The sequence below is a fragment of the Pinus tabuliformis genome, chromosome 8 (genome assembly GCF_031772625.1).
Source record: "Pinus tabuliformis cultivar Carrire ecotype Pingquan chromosome 8, CPIR1, whole genome shotgun sequence".
Classification (NCBI taxonomy): domain Eukaryota; kingdom Viridiplantae; phylum Streptophyta; class Pinopsida; order Pinales; family Pinaceae; genus Pinus; species Pinus tabuliformis.
This window is the reverse complement of record NC_142294.1, coordinates 1370060182-1370081991: the sequence shown is the minus strand read 5'-3', so window position 1 is coordinate 1370081991 and position 21810 is coordinate 1370060182. Positions and strand designations below refer to the sequence as shown.

The 21810-nt window shown below is 39.2% G+C and overlaps 1 protein-coding gene across 2 annotated transcripts in view; it reads right to left on the bottom strand.

The window, feature by feature from the left end:
- Nucleotides 1-21810, bottom strand: part of LOC149240598 (cell division protein FtsZ homolog 1, chloroplastic-like) — a 43705-nt gene that overhangs the window by 19242 nt on the left and 2653 nt on the right. For both annotated transcript variants that reach the window (XM_089373763.1, XM_089373764.1), the window contains exons 2-5: nucleotides 6887-6986; nucleotides 4482-4711; nucleotides 3953-4120; nucleotides 3575-3808 (exon numbers count right to left, since the gene is read on the bottom strand). In XM_089373763.1, the coding sequence (XP_089229889.1) occupies nucleotides 3575-3808; nucleotides 3953-4120; nucleotides 4482-4711; nucleotides 6887-6986 (732 nt within the window). The remainder of the gene's footprint in view (nucleotides 1-3574; nucleotides 3809-3952; nucleotides 4121-4481; nucleotides 4712-6886; nucleotides 6987-21810) is intronic.

The following is a 21810-nucleotide window of genomic DNA, read 5'->3' as shown; positions in this document are numbered from 1 at the left end:
GAATGTCTAGGCTTTATAGCTAGAACCCTAGAATTCATAGAAACCCTAGATTGACTAGATTGACATTATGCTCTTGTCTTTGTATATCTGTCTGGGTTGTATTTTAATGAGAATTACATGCACATAATGAAGGCTGTCAAAATTATGAAAGCAAGATGAGAAGGATGGAAAAAGCTAGACTTATGCTTGGTGATGACTTCCTAATAATGATGAGCATGATGGAAAGAGGGACCTATAAGGACCTTGATGATATTGAAGCTTCCAATTGATGATTTCATTCCAAGAACACATTGATATTTGAAAGTGAAGCAGAACCTTGTTGCAATGTGAAGATAGAACATGCAAAAGAATGTTGACTTTAGAAGGAGCAAGTAACAGAATTTGACATGATGACTTGACTAAGAGGTTATTATGTTCTGGTAACTCTGGTATTGATGATCTGCTTGAATATGACTTGGCTCCCTGGTCGAACATATTGCAAAAGCATGTGAAGAGGTTGGAAGAAAAGTGTGCTTGATAATATAGTACTGACAAATGTCTGATTTGAAAGCAAATGGATTGGATGAACATTGATTTTTAGAGCAGTTGATGTGACTCATTAATGAATATGAGGCAAAACTTTGGCATGTGCTGGTAGTTGTGAGTAGTTTGGCTCCTTAAAGAAAAATGGATGATCCAATTGATGACAATGTTGCATAAAATATTGTTGGGATCCAGGAAACTCACGGTTTGACATGATGTGATGATGGTAGGAGCCAAAAAACTTGTCAAGAAGTATGATGGAATATTTGACATCCTAGAACGATGATGCAAAGGAAAGGAGGAGCCCTACAACTACTATTGAAAATCTCCACAACAGAAGAAGTAGCTAATGCATTGAAACAAACTTAGACTTTTGTTTGTGTCTCCCTAGTTGAGAGGGAGCAAGGATCTATTCCCTTATCAAGAGGGAATGAGGATTATCTGGCTAGTTAAGAGGGAGGGATGATAGACACCATATTCTCCAAGTGTCATGCACTAAACCAAGACTAACAATTGTATGTCTAGTGAAGGCAATGGTAAGGAGAATGGAGGATTGGATAAGCACCTAGGACTGGTACTCCTTGAGGATTAGGAAGTAGTCCCATAGACCGACACTCTTTGAGGATTGGACAGGGTATCCAAAACAAGAGTGGTCAAAGAGGATTGATATTCTTTGAGGATTAGTAATCCAAAATAAGAATAGTCCTAGAAGGACATACCCGGTGAACATCCGGATGGGGTATGTGCCTTTGAGAGGTAGTGTGGCATCTTACATAAAGCCACCCAACATTGTGCTCTAATCTTGTGGAGAGTTAGAGCTTGTTAGTCAAGGCCTTGCTATGTTTGACAATGTTGGTTATGATGTTGATGTTTAAAGATGGCTTATCAATCCGACTCTTATTATGAAAATACTTCAATTTGAGAATCCTTGTACCTTATGATGGGATTATGAATACCTCCCTAGTTAAGAGGGAGTGTTGGAGAATGTAACTAGATTCGGCCTTCATAATGACTTTTGTAATCATGACATCATATATTTTATATAAAAAGAAAAAGAATTTTATTTAAGCATTGGTTTCATGCTCAAGTATAGGTCAAAGCATGTTCTTCATGCTTCTAGGGGCTTGTTGAGTCAAAGAAGAATATTTGTCATAGTCACATTTAGACTCTTTGTAACAAAAGAAAATTATCATCTTTGAGTCAAGAAGAGTCATTTTCTCCTCCAAAGCCAAGTCGGCCCTGCCAGGAAAAGTAGGCCTAGGAGAGGCCTATTCGACCCCTTGAAAAAGGTATATATAGGAAGAGACTTCGACTCATTTGAACACACAACACATAAGTTCGATCTACACCAAGACAAGAAGAAATTCAAAAGCGAAAGTCAAGGAGAAAAGGAGAAGTTAAAAGCGAAGGAAGAAGACTTGAAGTTTGACCTTTTTCTGCCCACACTTGCAAAGAATTAGGTTTTCTATGCGAGTTGCAAGACCGAGAATTGTAGGTCCAAATAGCAAACCTGAAGTAGAGCGCCAAGACTTTGACTGGAGCAGGTTTTGGAGAGTTTGACCTTCGTTGACTTTGATGGAATTTGACTTGTTTGAAAGATGTCTTGTTGAAGGGCTGACTTGGTCATCGGAGGAAGTCTTGTTTTTGGTCTTTGGGTCTTGGAGATCTCACTTTGATTTGATTCTATAAGAAGAGAAGTATCATTTCTGGGTTTTCCCCTTGGAGGGGTTTTGCCCTAGCTTGGAGCCTATATTTTATGTTCATTGTGTTCTTGTGATCTCCATGTTTGGTAATTGCTTGATGAAGAAGAAATAAAAGTAATAAAAGGGAAACTAATATCACAAGTAATTATCAAGTAAGGAAAATCAACTCTATTCTACAAATACCTTGATTTTCCAACACAGGGGACGTCCAACCATGCCCTACAAAGGTGGCAGTTTATAAAAGAAAACAGTCAAAAAAGAATATTTTTCTTCTTTTTGTTTTTAGGGGAGGGCCCAACTAGTCATCTTAAAGCCACCGGGTCATTTTAAAGGACTCCACTAATTATTTTAAGACTATTCATACAAAATTGTCATTTAAATTTTTATATGCTGTCAGAATGTGATATGTGTATGTATCATGTAAGATGTGTGGATTATGGATTCACCTAATTGAGTTTCAAATTGGATAACTGGATGTAGCATGTGTTCTACAGTCTACTTTGATCAATTATAATGCATTGGTAAAACTACTAATTTTTCCATGTTTTCTATATCTTTTCTATATTTTGTGGGCATGGATGGGAGTGAGGTTTTTTTTGTATACCAGCCCTGAAATTTGTAGGGCCTTTGCAGTTGTTCCTGAAACTTGTCCCTCCATACCCTAACAGCTTTAAACAATCGCAATGTAAATGAGATATACAAAATGCATTTGCAAACAACTAGGCTCCTACAGTGCAAAATGCATAGCCCATACTGTAACTAGTTTCAGCATAGGCATTTAGGAATGTAGTCAACATTTACAAAATGCATTCCCAAACAACTAGCTCAGTGTACAAAATGCACAGCCTATACAATAAGTGGAATTGCTTTGTGCAGAACCTACTGGATAGCAATCGTTATAGAAAAACAAAAAAAATTATAAACACTTGGGGTACCAACCTCTACAGTAGCAAACATGACAGCTTAAAGATTCATCACACATTTTTAAAGAGGGCAATGCCAACTTAAATATTATCGTCATTAATATAATACACAATCTTTCCAATGAACCCTTTGATTCGTTTGTGAAGTCAACATAGTATTAATTCGTCCACCATGGTTCCAATTCTCACTGTAACCTGCCCTATCTGAGCGGTACGTCTCAAAAAGGGGTGAAGCCAGCTGCAAGTCCTGGGTGATTTTGCTGGACATGGCACCTAAGCTTATGTATATGTTATCGCACACAGCCACTGATAACTTGAAGCAATATCAACCAAAAACAGTACACAATTCTCAAACATTTCAATTCCATCCAAAACAACAACATAAATGTTCAACATTGTCTTTCATAAAAAGGCTATATACCATACCTGGGATACTTTGTTTACTTCTTGAAGTGTAAGGTCTTTTCCCCCAGTAATATTGTACACAACACCAGTAGCACGCTCTATTGATCTTTCGATGAGGGGAGCTGAAGTAGCCTGCTGTGCAGCTTCCTCTGCTCGGTTTTTTCCAGATGACACACCCACTCCAAGCATTGCAGTTCCTGAATTACTCATAACAGCCTTCACATCTGCAAAGTCCACGTTCACTAAGCCTGGAATCTGCATTTTTATATGCATCATATCAACAAACTTAATGCATGCACACTGCAAATCTCATTTATTTTAAATATGTTTTACCAAATATCATAGTAGAAAGTCAAAATGAAAAACATGAGCATACAATTAAGTTTGCATTCCACTTACTGTTATTATATCAGAAATTCCTTGTACACCTTGACGTAGAACATCATCAGCAAGGAGGAAAGCCTCTTCAAGAGGTGTCTGCTCTTCAACAACATCTAGTAACCTATCATTTGGAATGACAATAAGAGTATCCACGCATTTCTGTAGTCTCTCAATTGCCTCCAAGGCCTGCATACAATTTAATCACTGAGTCAGTTTCTACCAGTAATGGTTTAAGTGTTACGGACATCATCAATGCATATCAATACAGTAAAAGTTAAAGCATTGTAAGGAATTTCCTTTTAAATATTCTAATGCCATCAATCTTTGGACAGAATCATTACAAGTTAATCAAAACAGTTTTTAGTTGAAAGTTGAAACATGATGCTCAAAAGTTACAGAATTTTATTTCAGCCAATAGTTTAACATTGAAACAGTAGTTCAGCCTCTAGACAACCCTTGCATCACAAAAAATTAAATGCTGACAAGAAAAGCACCACAATAGGCACAATTTAGTTGCTATGGTAAATAAAAGCCAAAGCATGCCCACCTGTACAGATCTCCTACGACCTTCAAAACTGAAAGGATAAGTAACTACACCTACAGTCAGATTGCCTGCTTCTTTTGATAATCGTGCAACAACAGGAGCTGCACCAGACCCCGTTCCCCCACCCATTCCAGCTGTAATAAATACAAGGTCTGATTCCTTAAGAGATTCAACTATAGCTACCTTTGACTCTTCTGCAGCTTGTTCCCCGAGTTCAGGATTTCCACCAGTACCTGCATTTCTGAACCAAAAACAATCATTATGTTGCCACTGCAAGAATGATGAAGAAAAGTGTAATTTTACTTCCTTAATTGCCACCACAATGGCAAAAATGTCATTTTTTAGACAATAATTACACGGATACATCCCCAGCATTCCCCATCATCTTGGGGTGAGCACCTGGGAATGTCCCAACTGGCATCACATATTCTCAAGCAACGGGGACACCAGATGATGTACCCAGCATGGTCAATGTATGCCCCTAATGTAACGGAGATGTTTAGTCTCCACAATGCTATTACTTTTCTAGATTCCTTGACTTAAAATAAAGAGAAACTAACCATAAAAAGAAAGAAACTAACACACTAAGTTGGACAGCCTTTATGAAAGGGATCAAGCACATGCCGTATGAATGATATATATTGCACTTTTTACTTGCATATTTTGTGTTACTAATACTGCTTCAATTTCATATAAATATCTGATATTAGAATTTACTAGTTATCTATTAAGTACTCCATATGAACCGAATTTTAGCGTTGATGTGCAAGGCCAAAACATTTAGGCAAATTCTCTAGTAATGCAAAGAAGACGAAAGTGGTCTAGAGCAAGCCACAGATCTTTGCAGCCAATTGTTGCAAGTTCCCCTTTCTTGAAAGGATATTCTATTGGGTAATAAAGAATTTGAACTATTAATCATGATGCAAATTGGTAAGTGCTCAAAGTAGAAATTTTTTTATTGTGTGGTTCATGGACACCAGAGATCGGTGGACACTACGTCCACAGAAACTATCCAGGTAGATCCTCCCGAAGGGATCACTTCCCGTCAGCTCATTAACAGAGCATAACCCCAGGAGCGTCAAAGAGAATTGACCCCATGACCTCCCATTAGCAAGAAGCTTTAACGACAGGAACTCGATCAATTGAGCTAACCCTTGGGGCTTAGTAGATATCTTATTTCATCTATCTAAAAGCCATAATAATATTAAAATCATAGTACATAGATTGATTGAAATAGTGACAATCATGATTAATTTGTCACTACAAATTCAAACTCAACTTGATAATGTCACGCTCAGCTTACAGTTTTTGCAGAAACTATTGGGATATCAAAGTAAAGCACCATGTACAATGAGTAGGGTCCCATTTAGCCCCTCCCAAGTTAGGTCACCAACTCCATCTCAGAATTGAGGATTAGGCTAGCATTGGCCACATCATCAAGCAAGCGTAGATTCATCAACAATGTAAATAATGCCAATGTAGACCACAACACCAATGCATGGAGACCCATGACATGCTCTGAACAAGAATTTCCTCTAGGGCATACATCCCTCTGGATATTTCTAAAGTGGTGAAACATCAAGAAAAGGCTAATGATGATGTGACCCCTTTGTGCTTGATAAGCATTTCTCAACTCTTGGCTTGAGAAGCCTAATGATGACGAATACCCAATAGCTTTGCAGACTTAACATCTATGAATCTTGAACATAATTTTGTCTTGCCCTTTAAGACCTTTATTACAGACTTAAAATTCATTAAGTATTATTATTTTGGGGAGGCTAAGGCTGTCAATGTTTTGATAAAAGCTAGATTTAGTTAGTTGCTTTAAGGGGAATCTTTGTAACTAGTAATTATCCCTTTCATGAATCTATGGTAATGACCTACATGTTACCCACTTCTCCGCAATAAATGTTTTTTATGTACAGGATGGTTTATTAATAGAATTTTGTAAGCATTCAAAAAACAATTATGGAATGCATACTCTTTTTAGATTAAATAACTTGTGATTTGTAGACCAAATCATGGTTTTGTCTAAATGAGGATATAACTTGCTGGATTTTCATACATGATATTAGGACATCATATATATGAATTTTTAGGAGTAGAAAATACTGGATCATGTCTTCATATATCTGATTCATAGGAGTCAAAAAGTTTGGATTAAGACTTCATATATCTGAAATTATATGAGTATAAAAGTTTGGATTACCCTTTACTGATCCTATGAGAGATCTTAAGACTACAGTAACAGATTACTCGATGCCCAAACCCTACTCTCCAACTAAATGGTTGACAGATTCAAATTTTAAGAATTGTTGATTCTTTCTAGCAATATAAACGTTTTCAGTTTCAGCATGTCAATAAGAGATGATATCTTCTTTTCAAATGACAAGGCAAAAGTATCCTACCCAGTCCACGCGTCAATTGTTCTCCAATTTGAACAGGATTATCTGCAGCTGATTGTAGCAGAGCTTGAGCATCTGTATTTATGGCATAAAATTCAACGCCCTGAAATACAACAAGCAACAATGTAGCGTCATTAAAGTCAAGTCAATAATTTGAGAAACAATTTGACCCTTCCACTGCTATTAGAGGAATGCAAATGATAACAAGAATTCCAATTGATAGTTTGTTATATGCAATGAGATACAGTACACCTTGCAAGGAAATGAAAAGAGAGCACATGTCTACATATTCAACTAAATATACAAGGAACATACAGATTCTGAGAAGTGAAGCTAAGCCAAAGATTCAATAACCACGTTTAGAAGGAATATATATATATATATATATATATGTCACCTGACACAATGACATGGGACTGCAGTTTTTTTGGGAGTCTTTGGACCAGGTTTAGGGAGCTGACGTGGACAGTCTCTAGCCCTAACCAGAGGGCCAAAACTTCAGACTTAGATGCACAGGCCGAGTTGATTTGGGGACAGAATTAATCATCCAGACCCAAGGTTTGTTTGTGTTCTTTCAAGTATGGTATTGATGTTAGGTTGGTGTAGGTTGGTGAGAGTCCAAGATTGGGAGAGAGTAGGTGGCAGCTTAAGAGCAGATTGGAGGACTATAGTAGTTGTCACATTGTGCCCTAAGTTCAGTTCTTGTGAAGGACTACAAGACTGATAGGAGAGGCATAATTATTTGAGCCTTAAGTATAACTTCTTGTGAAGGATTACAAGGTTGTTAGTGGGTAAGTGTTGGAGATCTCTCTGGGGAAGCAGGATGGCGTACCAAGGATTGAGAGCAAATCACTGTTTAGAGGGAGCATCGAACTTCATCTCTTGGAAAGGGAGGATCACGATTGTGTTGGAGGATAATGGGGTGGGAGAGTTTATCAAGCAGGTGATAGCAACACCTCAAGATCCCCAACAATTGGCCCAACATACTAAGAATGATGTCAAGGCTAGGAGGATTATTCTAGAAGGGGTCAAAGATCATATAGTTCCTCATATCCATGAGAATAAGACAACATTTGAGATGTTTGATGCCATCTTAAAGTTATATCAGAGTACTAGTGATACCAGGAAGCTTTCTCTTAAGGAGAAGCTAAGGAGTATCCAGATGAAACAAGGTGAGCCCATTATCACATATCTTACTAGGTTCACTCAGGTTCGAGATGAACTAGGTGGTGTGGGTGAAGTTGTATCTGATCATGACCTTGTGAGTCTTGCCTTACTTGGACTTCACAAGTCTTGGAAAGGGTTCCAAGATGTTGTTAGTGGGAGAGAAAAATTTCCTGATTGGGACAGGTTTTGGACTGACTGCATACAGGAAGAGATCCAAAGAGGAACCATAGAAGGAAGATCAGTCAAGACCAAGGACAAGGAGAATTTTGCTCTTGTAGGTAAATCCAAGGGCAAGAAGGGCCAAGGAGAGGTCGAGTCCAGTCAAAAGGGCAAGAAGAAGGATCTAAGCAAGATCAAGTGCTTCCATTGCCATGAGTTTGGACACTATGCCACTAAGTGTCCTAAGTGGAAGAAGGAATCCAGTAAGGATCATGTAGCTGCATCAGCGGAGGTCGATGCATTTTCTACCCAATTTGGGAAATATTTCTCATTGATTGTTTGCATTGTAGGTTTTAACCCCGTACAGAAATTACCTGCATATGAATTCTAAGAATAGAAAATAAACAATGCGAGAGCATAACACATAAAACACATATACACAAAGATTTTCCCCCGGATTCCAAAACCAGGACTACTAGCTTGATTTTTCATTATGTTCCTTTCAATGTTACAATACATATTTATACATGCCAAAGCATCCAATACCATGGACCGAAAACCATCGCGTCCAAAACCATGTACCAAAAACCATGCACAAAACCATAGGTAGGTTCGCCCCACCTAATATAGAGTCCAAAAAAAATTTCCTCGGGGCGCTGCCCCAAACGCTGTAGAGGGGAGCTACCTACCCCCCTCAAACCCCCTGTGAACCCCCCTCTAACCCCCCGATTAACTATGTGGGCTAGTCGTGTAAAGACTATAACACAACCCAACATGCATGGCAAGCTCAGCGGACAACAGTATATGATATATTTATTCAAGAGCATCCTTCCACATGACTGGGAACAAGAAGAGTTTCAACCACCTAAAAGAGAAGGACATGCATTTTCAGATCGAGGTAGGAGATGATGGTCAGTATGCAACTAGAGGAGTTCGTATTGTCAGATTCAAAGGGAGTAAGGTAATCCTCTTCATCTCAGAGATGTTCTCTATATTCCAGGATTGAGGCAAAATCTTGTTTCGGTAACTACCCTTGAGGACAAGGGTTATGATGTCATCTTCTACAGAGGTAAGGCTTACCTCCAGCACTTAGCTTATGGATGTAAGAAGCAAATAGATGTGAGGGTGAAGAATCTCTACAAGTTGCAAGTAGAGGCAGGTGCAGCCTTGAGCAACGAGGCAAGGAGAGCTCAGAGTAGAGAAGTGGGGGTTCAGCGAGAGCGGGATAGAGCTCTCAAGATGGAGCCTCAACCAGTATCTCAGTTTGAGTCTACGTTAATTGGCAAATGGGCTGACCAGTGGGATGAGGAGGAGCATAGCCCAAGGTGAGTGGAGGAAGCCACTCAGTCAAAGATTCCCAGTATAGGGAGAGTTTGAGCCAAGTGGGCAAAGGATTTGTTTAAGGGATATCAGAAGAGAGTTGGATCTTCCAGTGTCACCTTTAGCCAGAGGAAGGTGCCACACAGGTACATATGGTACATGGCACTTATCACTGAAGTGATAGACTCACAGAACATGGTGGGAAGGAATAGGTCTTCAGATCAAGTTCCACAAAAGAAAGCAGGGAATTCAAACAATTCAGAGAGAGCAGCTATAGCAGTTGAGAACGTGGTAGTATTGGAGACAGATCCGGGTGGACAAGGTTCTTCCAGAAACACCTTCCTCGCTAAGAGGGAGTGTTGAAAATAGTAGCAAGAAAGGTCTTTCTTTGACTTGTGCCTTAGTCAAAGAGACCAAGAAGCAGATTTCCTTAGCATGCACAAGTTCCTAAAAGTTAGGACGAGTTCCTAAAATTTAGGACAAATTCCTAAAAATTAGGGCGAGTTCCTATAAGTTAGGACAGTTCATGAAGAAGTTTGACTAATATGCAAGAGTGGAAGGCTCAACTTGTCTTCTAGTGCGAGCTATCTTTGGAAAAAGACATGTGAGTGAGTCTCGAGTTCTAAATTGAGGAAGGACGAGTTGCATGAGTCAGTTAGACTCAATTAACTCATCAGTCGGTAGTTTGACTTCCAAAAATATAACTTGCCAGATTTAGCCTATTCGAAAAGCTTATAAGGAGGACCAAGGCACAAAATTATTCATTGTTTTGTGAGCACGAGTTGGTGAGACAAAGCAATAGAGAGCACAGGTTTGTGTGTGTGTGAGCTTGTGAGAGGAAGAGTGTGCAAGAGGAGCTTGTGCACAGATTGGTAGAGGCTATTTTTCCCTTGGGAATTGCGCTAGCAATTAGGAGGTATTTCCTAGTTAATAGGAGCAGCCTATGCGCATAGATTGTGGATGAATGTGCTAGGAAATAGGGCTCCAAGAGTGTGCAAAGGATAAGGGAAGCAGATTAGGGGTCTTGCAGGTGTTTCAAGCTTAGGATAAGCAAAGAAAACCAGATTGGTTTAGACGGTTTTCCTATTTGGGTTCCCTAGAAATTTTTGTGTCTTGATTATTGTGTGACTGTATTTATTTCTATTCCTATTCCGTTGCAAAATAAGTGGAGAAAAATTTGTGTCTTGGGTTACAAGTTGGGTTCCGATTTGTTCATTCAAGCAGAGCAAAAATTTGTGGAATTTCTACACGTACAAGTACGTCCACCTTGTTATTTCAGTCAACACCTAAAACAAGGTGAAAACCTTAACATGCCTAAATCAATGATTTTGTGAAAGGTGTATTTTTATTGTAGCTATGACAAATGAGTTCAACAATGAACACCCCTAACATTGGGGTACATAAAGAGTTTGGTGCTCTTGATTAAATGCCATACCCTCATACATGATATAATTTAATCCTAAAATGTTGCATTCTTGCCACCCTTGAGATGTTAAAATCTTAAAAATTGTCAAGCCTACAAAATCATGAATGGGATATAAAATTATACTCTCCTAATATAAAGTCTAATGAGGTTAGAAAAACTCTCGAACATCCCAAAACTACCGATGGTAATGTTCAAAATTTAAGTAAAAGGATAGAAAAGGAAAGATAAAGGAGAACATCAACATTAACTTTAGGAATTTAATATTATTAGTTATGGTTTCCAACAACAAATAATGTCTTCATATGTAGCAAATAAAAAAATCGTTTTCGAGCATTCCTGTGCTAGGCACTTCCCATCCTATAGGATATGTTTCCAACGATGGATCCTAGTCATCTCCAAATGTAGGAGCAAATCCTTCCAGAGCCAAGAACAAGAATCAATGGTCCTTCACAAAGTCCAAAAGCATCCTCTTAGCCCTAGCAACATTCCTCATATTGAGTTAACTATTGAGGATTTGGTAGGAATAGTGTCATTACCTTGGACCATGTATCGTAGATCAAGTTATTCCACGGGCATTTGCAACCTAGACTCCCAAGAGGTGCAATTAGAGGTTACTTCTAATTGGTCACATTCAATAAGGCATGAAATCCACAACTTTCTATGGATATAATCTACCATTCACAAGCACAATCAGCAAGTGAGGGGGGGGTCTTATTAGGTCCCAAGGGAAACCTTGAAATATCGCTTTCTTTGGGTCTGGGAAAGTCTACAAACAATCAAGCAAAAGCCTATGCTCTTTATTAGAGTATCCTCCTCCCTTACTAATATTGGAGAACCAAGTACACTTATCAATCAAATGATCTCAAAATTCACCCACTCCAAAAGCAAACTTGCTTCGATTATAGCTTGAATCCAGAAGAAGATTGGAAAACTACATAAGGTCTCATTTTATCAAGTTTTACAAGAAAAAGCAGCAGGCTTTTTCTCTAGCCAATGAAGTTGTTACTCTCAAATTAGGTGTCCTTCGAAAAAAATGTGAGGTGGCTTTTTCACCCACCTCCTTGACACTCTATGGTTTTGGAGACGAGGACATGTAACATCACAATTAATCACTAGTTTTCACATAAAAACCACCAACAAATTGCAAGCGAGGGGCTCGAATTTGAAAGGACAAGCCAACCCTTCTTTCGCATGCATGAAATTAAATACGCTTAGACTCTTTAAGTCCTTGGCAAAGGTCTGCATTGGCAAGGTGGGATAATGAAACACTATGCAAGAAAAGCTTGCTACATTGAAATTAGGAAGATCATTTAGCCAAAAATCAACCTGGTAAGAACCTCTATCCATCTCCAACTAATTTACTTGAATTTTTGCCTATTACATTTTGTCTCATTGTTTGCACAAACTGCAATCACTTCTTGGTCTTGGCCCCTTTGCAACAACCTACCTGACACAAGCAATCCTAGTTCTCTAGGTTTTTCTTACTTCTTGGCCTTTCTCCATTGAGGAATTTTTCTCTAGTTTAATTAGGCACTAGCTACTAAGATATCCTTCAACTCAATGTTGGAAATCTTTGGTCAACTGGCACTTTGTTTGTTGGTGTAATTTGTGTAATTTTGTGGCAAGTGTTCCTTTATGTGTTATAAACAAGGCATTCTTTGTTGATTTTTCTGAACCTAGCACCTAACACTTTATTAACCTAGCAGATTATCAATCTACTGAATAAATGCACAAATAGATTCTCAACACAATTAGTGGAAGCAAAATTACACCAATCTCAATGACAAGTGACATAAACAGATTTTGCCCAATCAAAATTATTCATTAATAACTCAAAACCTACTTGGGCTCTCGTCCTAGGAGAATGGCCCAACTGAGGAGAGTACAATTACAACATACCCTAGATTTGATCCAACAGATCAGGCCCTAGATCTATCCTCGATATCCTTGACTAATTTGGATGTCCAATGCTGCACTTTTGCACTTCCTAGGACCCAGCACACTAGAATGGAAGTCCTTCTCCACTCACCCTTGATATGCTTCTCTCAATGTCTTGTGTTGTTGTATGGTGTGTCTCTCCTCTCCTTTCCTTGCTTTTATAACATTACATTTAGCTAAATCAATGACCCCAATCTCCAAAGTGATTGACAGTCGAGATTAGATCTCACCTCACTTAAGATCAACGGCTAAGATTTAAGCATAATCACTAGAGTAAATTACTTACTTTTCCTAGGTTTCTTTAGTTCAATTAGCCTACATAACTAATTATGTGTTTTTCCTAAGATAGAGTTAGGATAAGTTAGAATAGCAAGTGTCCTAAGGAAACTTTGGGCAACTTCTACACACCTAGACACTTAGGCCAATGCAAAAGTACCTATCCAAGCTACAAACATCAACATTCTTTGGGTTATCCCCTCTATGCACCAACTTGGGCCTTGAAATACCATTCCCAAAAGCTAGAATCTTAGCATTCTTTGGTGTCTTGCTCATATGTGTTACAAGGAAGCTTGGGAGTTTAAAAGGATTTTAAGAAGGCATGAAGAGTCCTTGTAATGCAATAGATCCTTTCTTTTTTCAATGACCTCTAAGGTGCATGAAAATGAACAGTAGTGCACTTCACGAAATGTTATAATCATGAATATACTAGTATAACAAAAGCATAAAATTGATGTATTGGAAGCATAATGTAATACGATGAGGAAAATGGTCATCAATCTAAGTAGAGACTCACACTCTACAACTTTTAATAATGTCAACAACTGTTAAGTTTAGGTATGTTCTATGCTTAGAGATATTTATTTCAATTTTCATAGTTAGCTCAATATCTTTTTCAAATTAGTAATCACATCAACATTAAAGTAAACTGCAGATAGAACATAAACATAAATCGCAAAAGACAAGCCAAGACAAGAGGACATAAGATGTGGCGCTAGCCAAGGACAAACCCCAATGTGGGGAAACCCTTGATCAAAATTCTCCTTATATGTTCTTCAATAGTTCAGCAGAGAGAGAGAGATAGTACATTTACAACAGAAGTCAACACTTTGACTTATCTAGATAAGAGCATAGATCATCTCTAACAAGATGATACATGAGATCAGAAGACATGTTGCTTCAACTGATTCTCCAAGGTGACTCCTTCACCTATCATTGTGTTGCATCTCGTCATCATGCTACACCTCATCGTGCTGCAACATGTTGCACGTGCTTGCTGTCCCATTGTGCCACTCTTGCATAATGTCATGGTTGTCTCATTGTGCCACTGCTGCACTATGTCATGATTGTCCCATTGTGCCACTACTGCACAATGTCACGGTTGTCCCGTTGTGCTTTGCCATACAATAACAGCACCATGAATTTGTTGCACTAAATACTAGTTGTACCATTGTACCAATGTTGTCCCATTGTGCACTATATGCCATTGACCATTGTTGTACCATATGTTGCACCATACTGCACAAAGTTGCCTTTGTTGTCCCATTATTGTATCATTGCAGCACCCTGTAGCATTGTTGTCCCACTATTGCACCATACTGTTGCACCATTGTTGCACCATACATCTTGCAATCATATACATCTGCACCATTGCTGCACCATACATCATGTTGTCCATACATCTTGTTGTCCACATTGTTGCACCATTGCTGCACCATACATCTTGTTGTCATATACTATGTTGTCTATAATGTTACAACATTCATCATAAGACTTGGATCTGTGATTCATAACTGTGACTCAATCCAAACAGCAGATAGAGCATCCTTATTTAGAACAGCGTTAAGGATAGTTGAAGATGTGGCTTCTTTATCTCAGCATTTACATGTGAGAGCATTCTTTCCATGATAGCAATGGTATTCCTTTCATGACTGCATATAGGATAAGGGCTTTTCCTTTCATGACAGCAAGGGCATTCCATGTGTAGAGCACTTCTTCTAGGACAGCGTTTAGGTGCCATCTCCATTAGGCAACATAGCAACTAGGTTTAGGGCATCTCTTCTCCTTAGACCTGCGGCTAGGGTTTCTGCCTTCATTTCCATGGCTGCATATTACTGCTTCTTCAAAGGGCAGCATTTAGGGCTTCTCCATAGGGCAGTGTTAGGGCTTCCTTCACCGTGCTAGCTCTCCCTTTCCTCTTGCGTCTAGGGCTTCTTCATTAGGGCAGTGTAGAGCCTAGGGCACTCCCTCTATATTAAGGCAGCATAGAGCCTAGGGCACTCCCTCTAGATTAGGGCAGCGTTATCCCTTAGGATATCTCCTCCTACTAAAACCCAAAGAAAAGTAGAGAGGAAGAGATCCCAAGTGTGTGTTGAAATGACTTGAAGGCCACCTTTATCTATACTAAAACGTTGAGCACAAGTGGGGTTTATTTGGTTGTTGGTCGACCTTGACGAATTGTCCCATAACACTAATAAATTCATATCTCCATGAATACTTAACAGAATCGGATAATCTTTAAATCAATCCTACACCTCTCGATGAGAGGGATCCAAGAAAAATATCAACTGCCTTTAATAAGATGAACCACATGGAGTTTGGCCCTAGTTGCCAATTTTAACACTCCATCTCAACTAGGGAGAACTCCATCAGTTGATCCATATGTCTGACTATACTATCTCTGCCATCAGTGCCCTGCACTGCTCTGCTTTGCTGAACCATGAAGAAGAAGAATTGGTCGAGAATGTCTCATACTATTCTCTGCTGACCCGAAGTCAGTTTCATCTGAAGAGAGTGTGTCATATCACTCTTACTGACCCGAAGTCAGTTTTATTGATCTCAGATCAATATCAAAAGAGAGTGTCTCAAACCACTCATACTGATCCCAGATTAGTTGGAGGTCATCCTAGCATAGGGAGTACGGTAGATACAACGATGTGTCCATTGATAGTACTACTATGGTCCCTAACCCCATTTCCATGCTCATTGATCAAATGAGAGGTACTTCCCATGAGTCCCAAACTACATGGGTAGGATGCCTCGACAGGAGAACTAATCATCCTGTCCCACAAGAGAACTTATCATCCTGGCTCACAGGAGAACGAATCATCCTGTCCCAAAGTCGCCTCAAGGTATCACAAGGGAAGGCTAAGCTATTCACCCTGTACACAACGCACCATTAAGGGAGGGTGAGTCACCCTATGGTCGTGTGTTGCTCTAGTAAGTACCCCAAGCCCCCCAGAGCTCCCAGAGCAAAATGCATGCAACATGCAGGACCCTTATACGAAGGTCTCTCAACGACTCCAAGTCGTTTGGGAAAGTCACAGATTTGACCTTTCCCCGGGGCTTTGACAAAATGTTTGTGACCTGTACATCAATCTCAATGCGATGGAGCCTCCTCGCTCATTGACTTACCATATCCCAGATAAGGTAGTATCTGATGTCTATCTATTGGAGCAATCATCGAATACAGGATTCCTCAACAATCGAACCCCCCTAGTTGTCACAGAGGATCATAATGGTATTCATCATGTGTACAAATAGCTCACTAAAGAGCTTCCACAACCAAGCAACTTCACACGAGATCATACTCGTAGCTATGTATTCGGTCTCAGCGGTGCTTATAGCAACTGACTCCTGCTTCCTGCTCATCCATGATATCAAAGCAGAATCCAAAGAGAACCAGCACTAAGAAGTGCTCTAATGATCCTCCACACTGCCTGCCCAGTCAGCGTTCGAATAATCATGCAGTTTCATATTTCCAACAGTGTATCTCAATCCATGAGAGATTGTGCCCCGAAGATATCTCAGAAGATTCTTGGCACCAAATCCAGTGAGCCTCAACCAAATATGAGCTCACCATGCTAACTGCAAAACATATATACGGACGAAAGTTCACCAAGAACATCAATGCAAATGAGTTTATGAAACTCAAAGGCATTTTCCAAATCTGGTCCGGCATCATCACCATATAACTTCTAAAAGTTAAGATCCTTGAGGTAGTCACGGGCTTGCAGTTTACCATTCCACATCCGGAATCCAACTCCCTCTTACTTCTGCAAGTGAGAGGGTCTGCACCTATCAGAAATAGGTCGTTCTTAAAAGGTGTCGGTATGAGAGGTTTATCATCCACAATCTTCAAACCATGGTTTGGATCAGCTTCACGCTTAGTGAATCTCAGCTTCATCTGACAATTATCAATCCTCTCATATCAAACCCGGGGTGATTTACTTCCAGCCATAGAGGGCTTTCTTCCACCTGCATATATGAGATTCCCGATGAATCTCAAACCCCTCGGGTTGTTCCAAGCCTGTGAACCTGCTACATGAGGGGAATGGTCCCTTTGTAAGATTTTCCTTCGGTACATCTCAGACATGTACCTTCATGATCCTTTTGAATTCAGGCATCCCAGTCACCATCTGACTCACATCGGGTAGGGCCCCACAATAAGTAGACCTTCGGTGCTATAGATGAGATGTGTCAACTGACATGGTCCCCAATGGACCATCCTGCAACTTGGTACAAATTGCCAACCCTAAACCCATGAGTAAAAGCATCTTTGAAAATTCTATTTTCAAACACGTACCTTTCCATCGATGAATACCACCCTGAAACCTTTGACTTCCATTGTCGAAATGGACACCAGGTTCTTCTTGCGATCAGGTACATAAAAGAGATTTTGTAAATGAATCGAGTTACCCTCATTCAATTGAGGGGTAACATTTCCTACACCCTTTCCGGGATAGGTGGCATCGGCTCCAAGTATAATCCCACGATTGTTTCTTACCAAATTCGAGAGAGCACCCTTCTATCCGATGAAGTGCCTTGAAGCACTATAATCAATAAGCCAGATTCCCACAAAATCTAAAGGAGAGGGCCAATACAAGATAACGCTTCTTTATCTTATTAGAAACAACATTTGATTCTTCATACCTGGGGTTCCTTGCTTTCCTTGAAGAGTCGGTCATTTCCTTGATGACCTGCATTATCTGTCATTCCTTCGATCATTGAAGATGTCCCTGGAATGATTGTTATCTTCATCAATAGATGTGTCCCTGCCATTTGGACACTCCTTCGCATAATGGCCGAACTTATTGTAAGCAAGGCATCTGCCTTTCCTTTCACCCTGAGATCCGGACTTCCCATTGAAGTGATCTGTAGGTAGGCCATCAGAAGCTTCTGCTGCGCCATTTTGATGATATACTCTGCTTCGACTTTATCCCTTGGTGAATTTGAAGAGGGATGAGGAATGCATTCATCCTTTTGTCCTTTCCCAGCTGTCTTCAATGATTGCTCTTTCATTATTGCTTGGGCTTTGTCTTCACCTCAGCGCTGATACCAGGTTAAGTTTAGGTATGTTCTATGCTAAGAGCAATTTATTTCAATTTTCATAGTTAGCTCAATATCTTTTTCAGATTAGCAATCACATCAGCATTAAAGTAAACTGCAGATAGAACATAGACATAAATCGCAAAAGACAAGCCAAGACAAGAGGACACAAGATGTGGCGCTAGGCAGGGACAAACCCCAATGTGGGGAAACCCTTGATCAATTCTTCTTATATGTTCTTCAATAGTTCAACAAAGAGAGAGAGAGAGAGATAGTACATTTACAACAGAGGTCAACAATTTGACTTATCTAGATAAAAGCATAGATCATCTCTAACAAGATGATAAATGAGATCAGAAAACATGCTGCTTCAACTGATTCTCCAAGGTGACTCCTTCACCTATCATTGTGTTGCATCTCGTCATCATGTTGCACCTCATCGTGTTGCACATGCTTGTTGTCCCATTGTGCCACTATTGCACAATGTCATGGTTGTCTCGTTGTGCCACTATTGCACTATGTCATGACTGTCCCATTGTGCCACTATTGCACAATGTCATGGTTGTCCCGTTGTGCTTTGCCATACCATAACAACACCATGAATTTGCTGCACTAAATACTAGTTGTCCCATGTTGTACCATTGTACCATTGTTGTCCCATTGTGCACTGTATGCCATTGACCATTGTTGTTCCACTGTTGTACCATTGCTGTCCCATTGTGCACTGTATGCCATTGACCATTGTTGTTCCACTGTTGTACCATACGCTGCACCAGGTTGCCTTTGTTGTCCCATTGTTGTATCATTGCAGCACCATGTAACATTGTTGTCCCACTGCTGCACCATACATCTTGTTGTCCATATTGTTGCACCATTGTTCCACCATACATCTTGTTGTCATATACATCTGCACCATTGTTGCACCATACATCTTGTTGTCCATACTACTACACCATTGCTGCACCATACATCTTGTTGTCATATACTATGTTGTCTATAATGTTACAACATTCATCATAAGACTTGGATCTATCATTCATGACTGTGATTCAATCCAAACAACAAATAGAGCATCCTTATTTAGAACAGCGTCAAGGGTTGCTAAAGATGTGGCTTCTTTATCTTAGCGTTTACGTGTGAGAGCATTCCTTCCATGACAGCGATGGTATTCCTTTCATGACTGCATATAGGATAAGGGCTTTTCCTTTCATGACAGCAAGGGCATTCCATGTGTAGAGCACTTCTTCTAGGACAGTGTTTAGGTGCCATCTCCATTAGGCAACGTAGCAACTAGGTTTAGGGCATCTCTTCTCCTTAGACCTGCGGCTAGGGTTTCTGCCTTCATTTCCATGGCTGCATATTACTGCTTCTTCAAAGGGCAGCATTTAGGGCTTCTCTATAGGGCAGTGTTAGGGCTTCCTTCACCGTGCTAGATCTCCCTTTCCTCTTGCGTCTAAGGCTTCTTCATTAGGGCAATGTAGAGCCTAGGGCACTCCCTCTATATTAGGGCAGCATAGAGCCTAGGGCACTCCCTCTAGATTAGGGCAGCGTTATCCCTTAAGATATCTCCTCCTACTAAAACCCAAAGACAAGTAGAGAGGAAGAGATCCCAAGTGTGTGTTGAAATGACTTGAAAGCCACCTTTATTTATACTAAAACGTTGAGCACAAGTGGTGTTTATTTGGTTGTTGGTCGACCTTGACGAATTGTCCCATAACACTAATAAATTCATATCTCCATGAATACTTAACAAAATCGGATAATCTTTAGATCAATCCTACACCTCTCGATGAGAGGGATCCAAGAAAAATATCAACTGCCATTAATAAGATGAACCACATGGAGTTTGGCCCTAGTTGCCAATTTTAACAACAACTCTATCCAATCATATTTAAAAGAGGGCACACTTCATCAAAGGATAGCGGCTATGGAACTTGAAAACAAAAACTCCCTCCCTTCCAACCACAAACAAGAAGAAACCAATAGCCATCATGTTCTTCAGTAATTTCTATGTTCGGTAAAGCACTTAGAATTTTGGGAGCCTTTTAGAGTTGTATACATGTAAGCATAGCTACAAGAAACTCGTAGATGTATTAATTGTGGACTTTTGCAAGTTATGTTTTGTGGCATTTGAGAGCTACCAAGCTTGCTTGAAACTCGAGCCAGTGGTTTTTATACTTTGTTGTTTAGCTTTCCTACAACATCTATAACACAAAGTTTACCAATTTTGATTCCAAAGATGATATGATAAGGAGTTTTGTGCCCTCTCTAGTCAAGACCCAAAAGGGGTTTCCCAACCAAAATAACATAAAATGTACAATTTACATGATATCCCTGATATGGATAAAGAAGTTATATAGAACATTCCAACATGGACCTAACAACTCTAGGTGGAGGGAAAATGTAATGCCCTATATTTTACATTCAATATGGGGAGGTGTCATGATAATGATAATAATATCCAAGGTAGATGTTGGTGAATAAATCAGAAAAGGTATTTTTGTTCATAACGAAGGCCACGGGTTAGCCAAGTTATAACTCCCATTAATTAAGATTAAAAACAGAAAATGCAATCCAATGGGACCCATTATGCTACCTCCAAACATGACAATCTGACAACCATTGACTTTGTTCCAACTTCTCTTTTAAGTAATGGTGTTCATCCAAACTTCCAATCTAAAAAGTGAAAGATTGAGAACCAAATTGACAAAAGCCATAATAAATCAACCACTTCTCCATGTGATACCCAATTATGCTAGTGTTGAAGAAAGATGAGGCCTAAATTACATCAATGTTCATTGATTTCTATTTGCCTATAATACGCAATGTCAAACTCATATATAGATATCATACAAGATTGAAGAATTGCAATTAATGGATAATTGGAAGCCTAAAGAGACTTTTTTAATTATCTCACATTTCCTCCAAGATTGAAGAATTGCAATTAATGGATAATTGGAAGCCTAAAGAGACTTTTTTACATAGGGAACTACACCCTATAATGTATTTACTAGATGAGATGATAAGGATATTGCAAAGTGAGGTACTAATAGTCAGTGTTCCACCAAGTTTTCGAGACATGGGGATGGGGGAGCAGGGATACGCAAGAGCAGCCTATGCAAAAGCTCCCCACCAATTTTTAGGAAACATGGGGGCACGTTGGGGTCTTTAACACAAGGGACCTCGACAAAAATGGTAAAATAAAAATACTAAAAAATTATAAATATATCATTGAAATTTTATTATTTAATTGTCTTTATCATTATATAACACTTACATCATGAAGGATAAATTGATGAATCATATAATTTTAACAAATTTAAAACGAAAAGCATGATACAAACATACATATAACTATAACAATGTACAATGAAAATAAAAGTTCAAACCATATTGAAGTTCCAACAGTGAATACTAAATATTGAAATAAAAGTCACATTTGATACACCAAGATTCAAACTTTTATAGAGTCAAGTCTAATATATCATATATCAAGATTCAAAACAAAATGAAGTCTACAACTGAAGTCTAAAACAGAAAAGAAGATAACATAAGAACATATCAAATGACAAATGAGCATAATTGCTCAAAG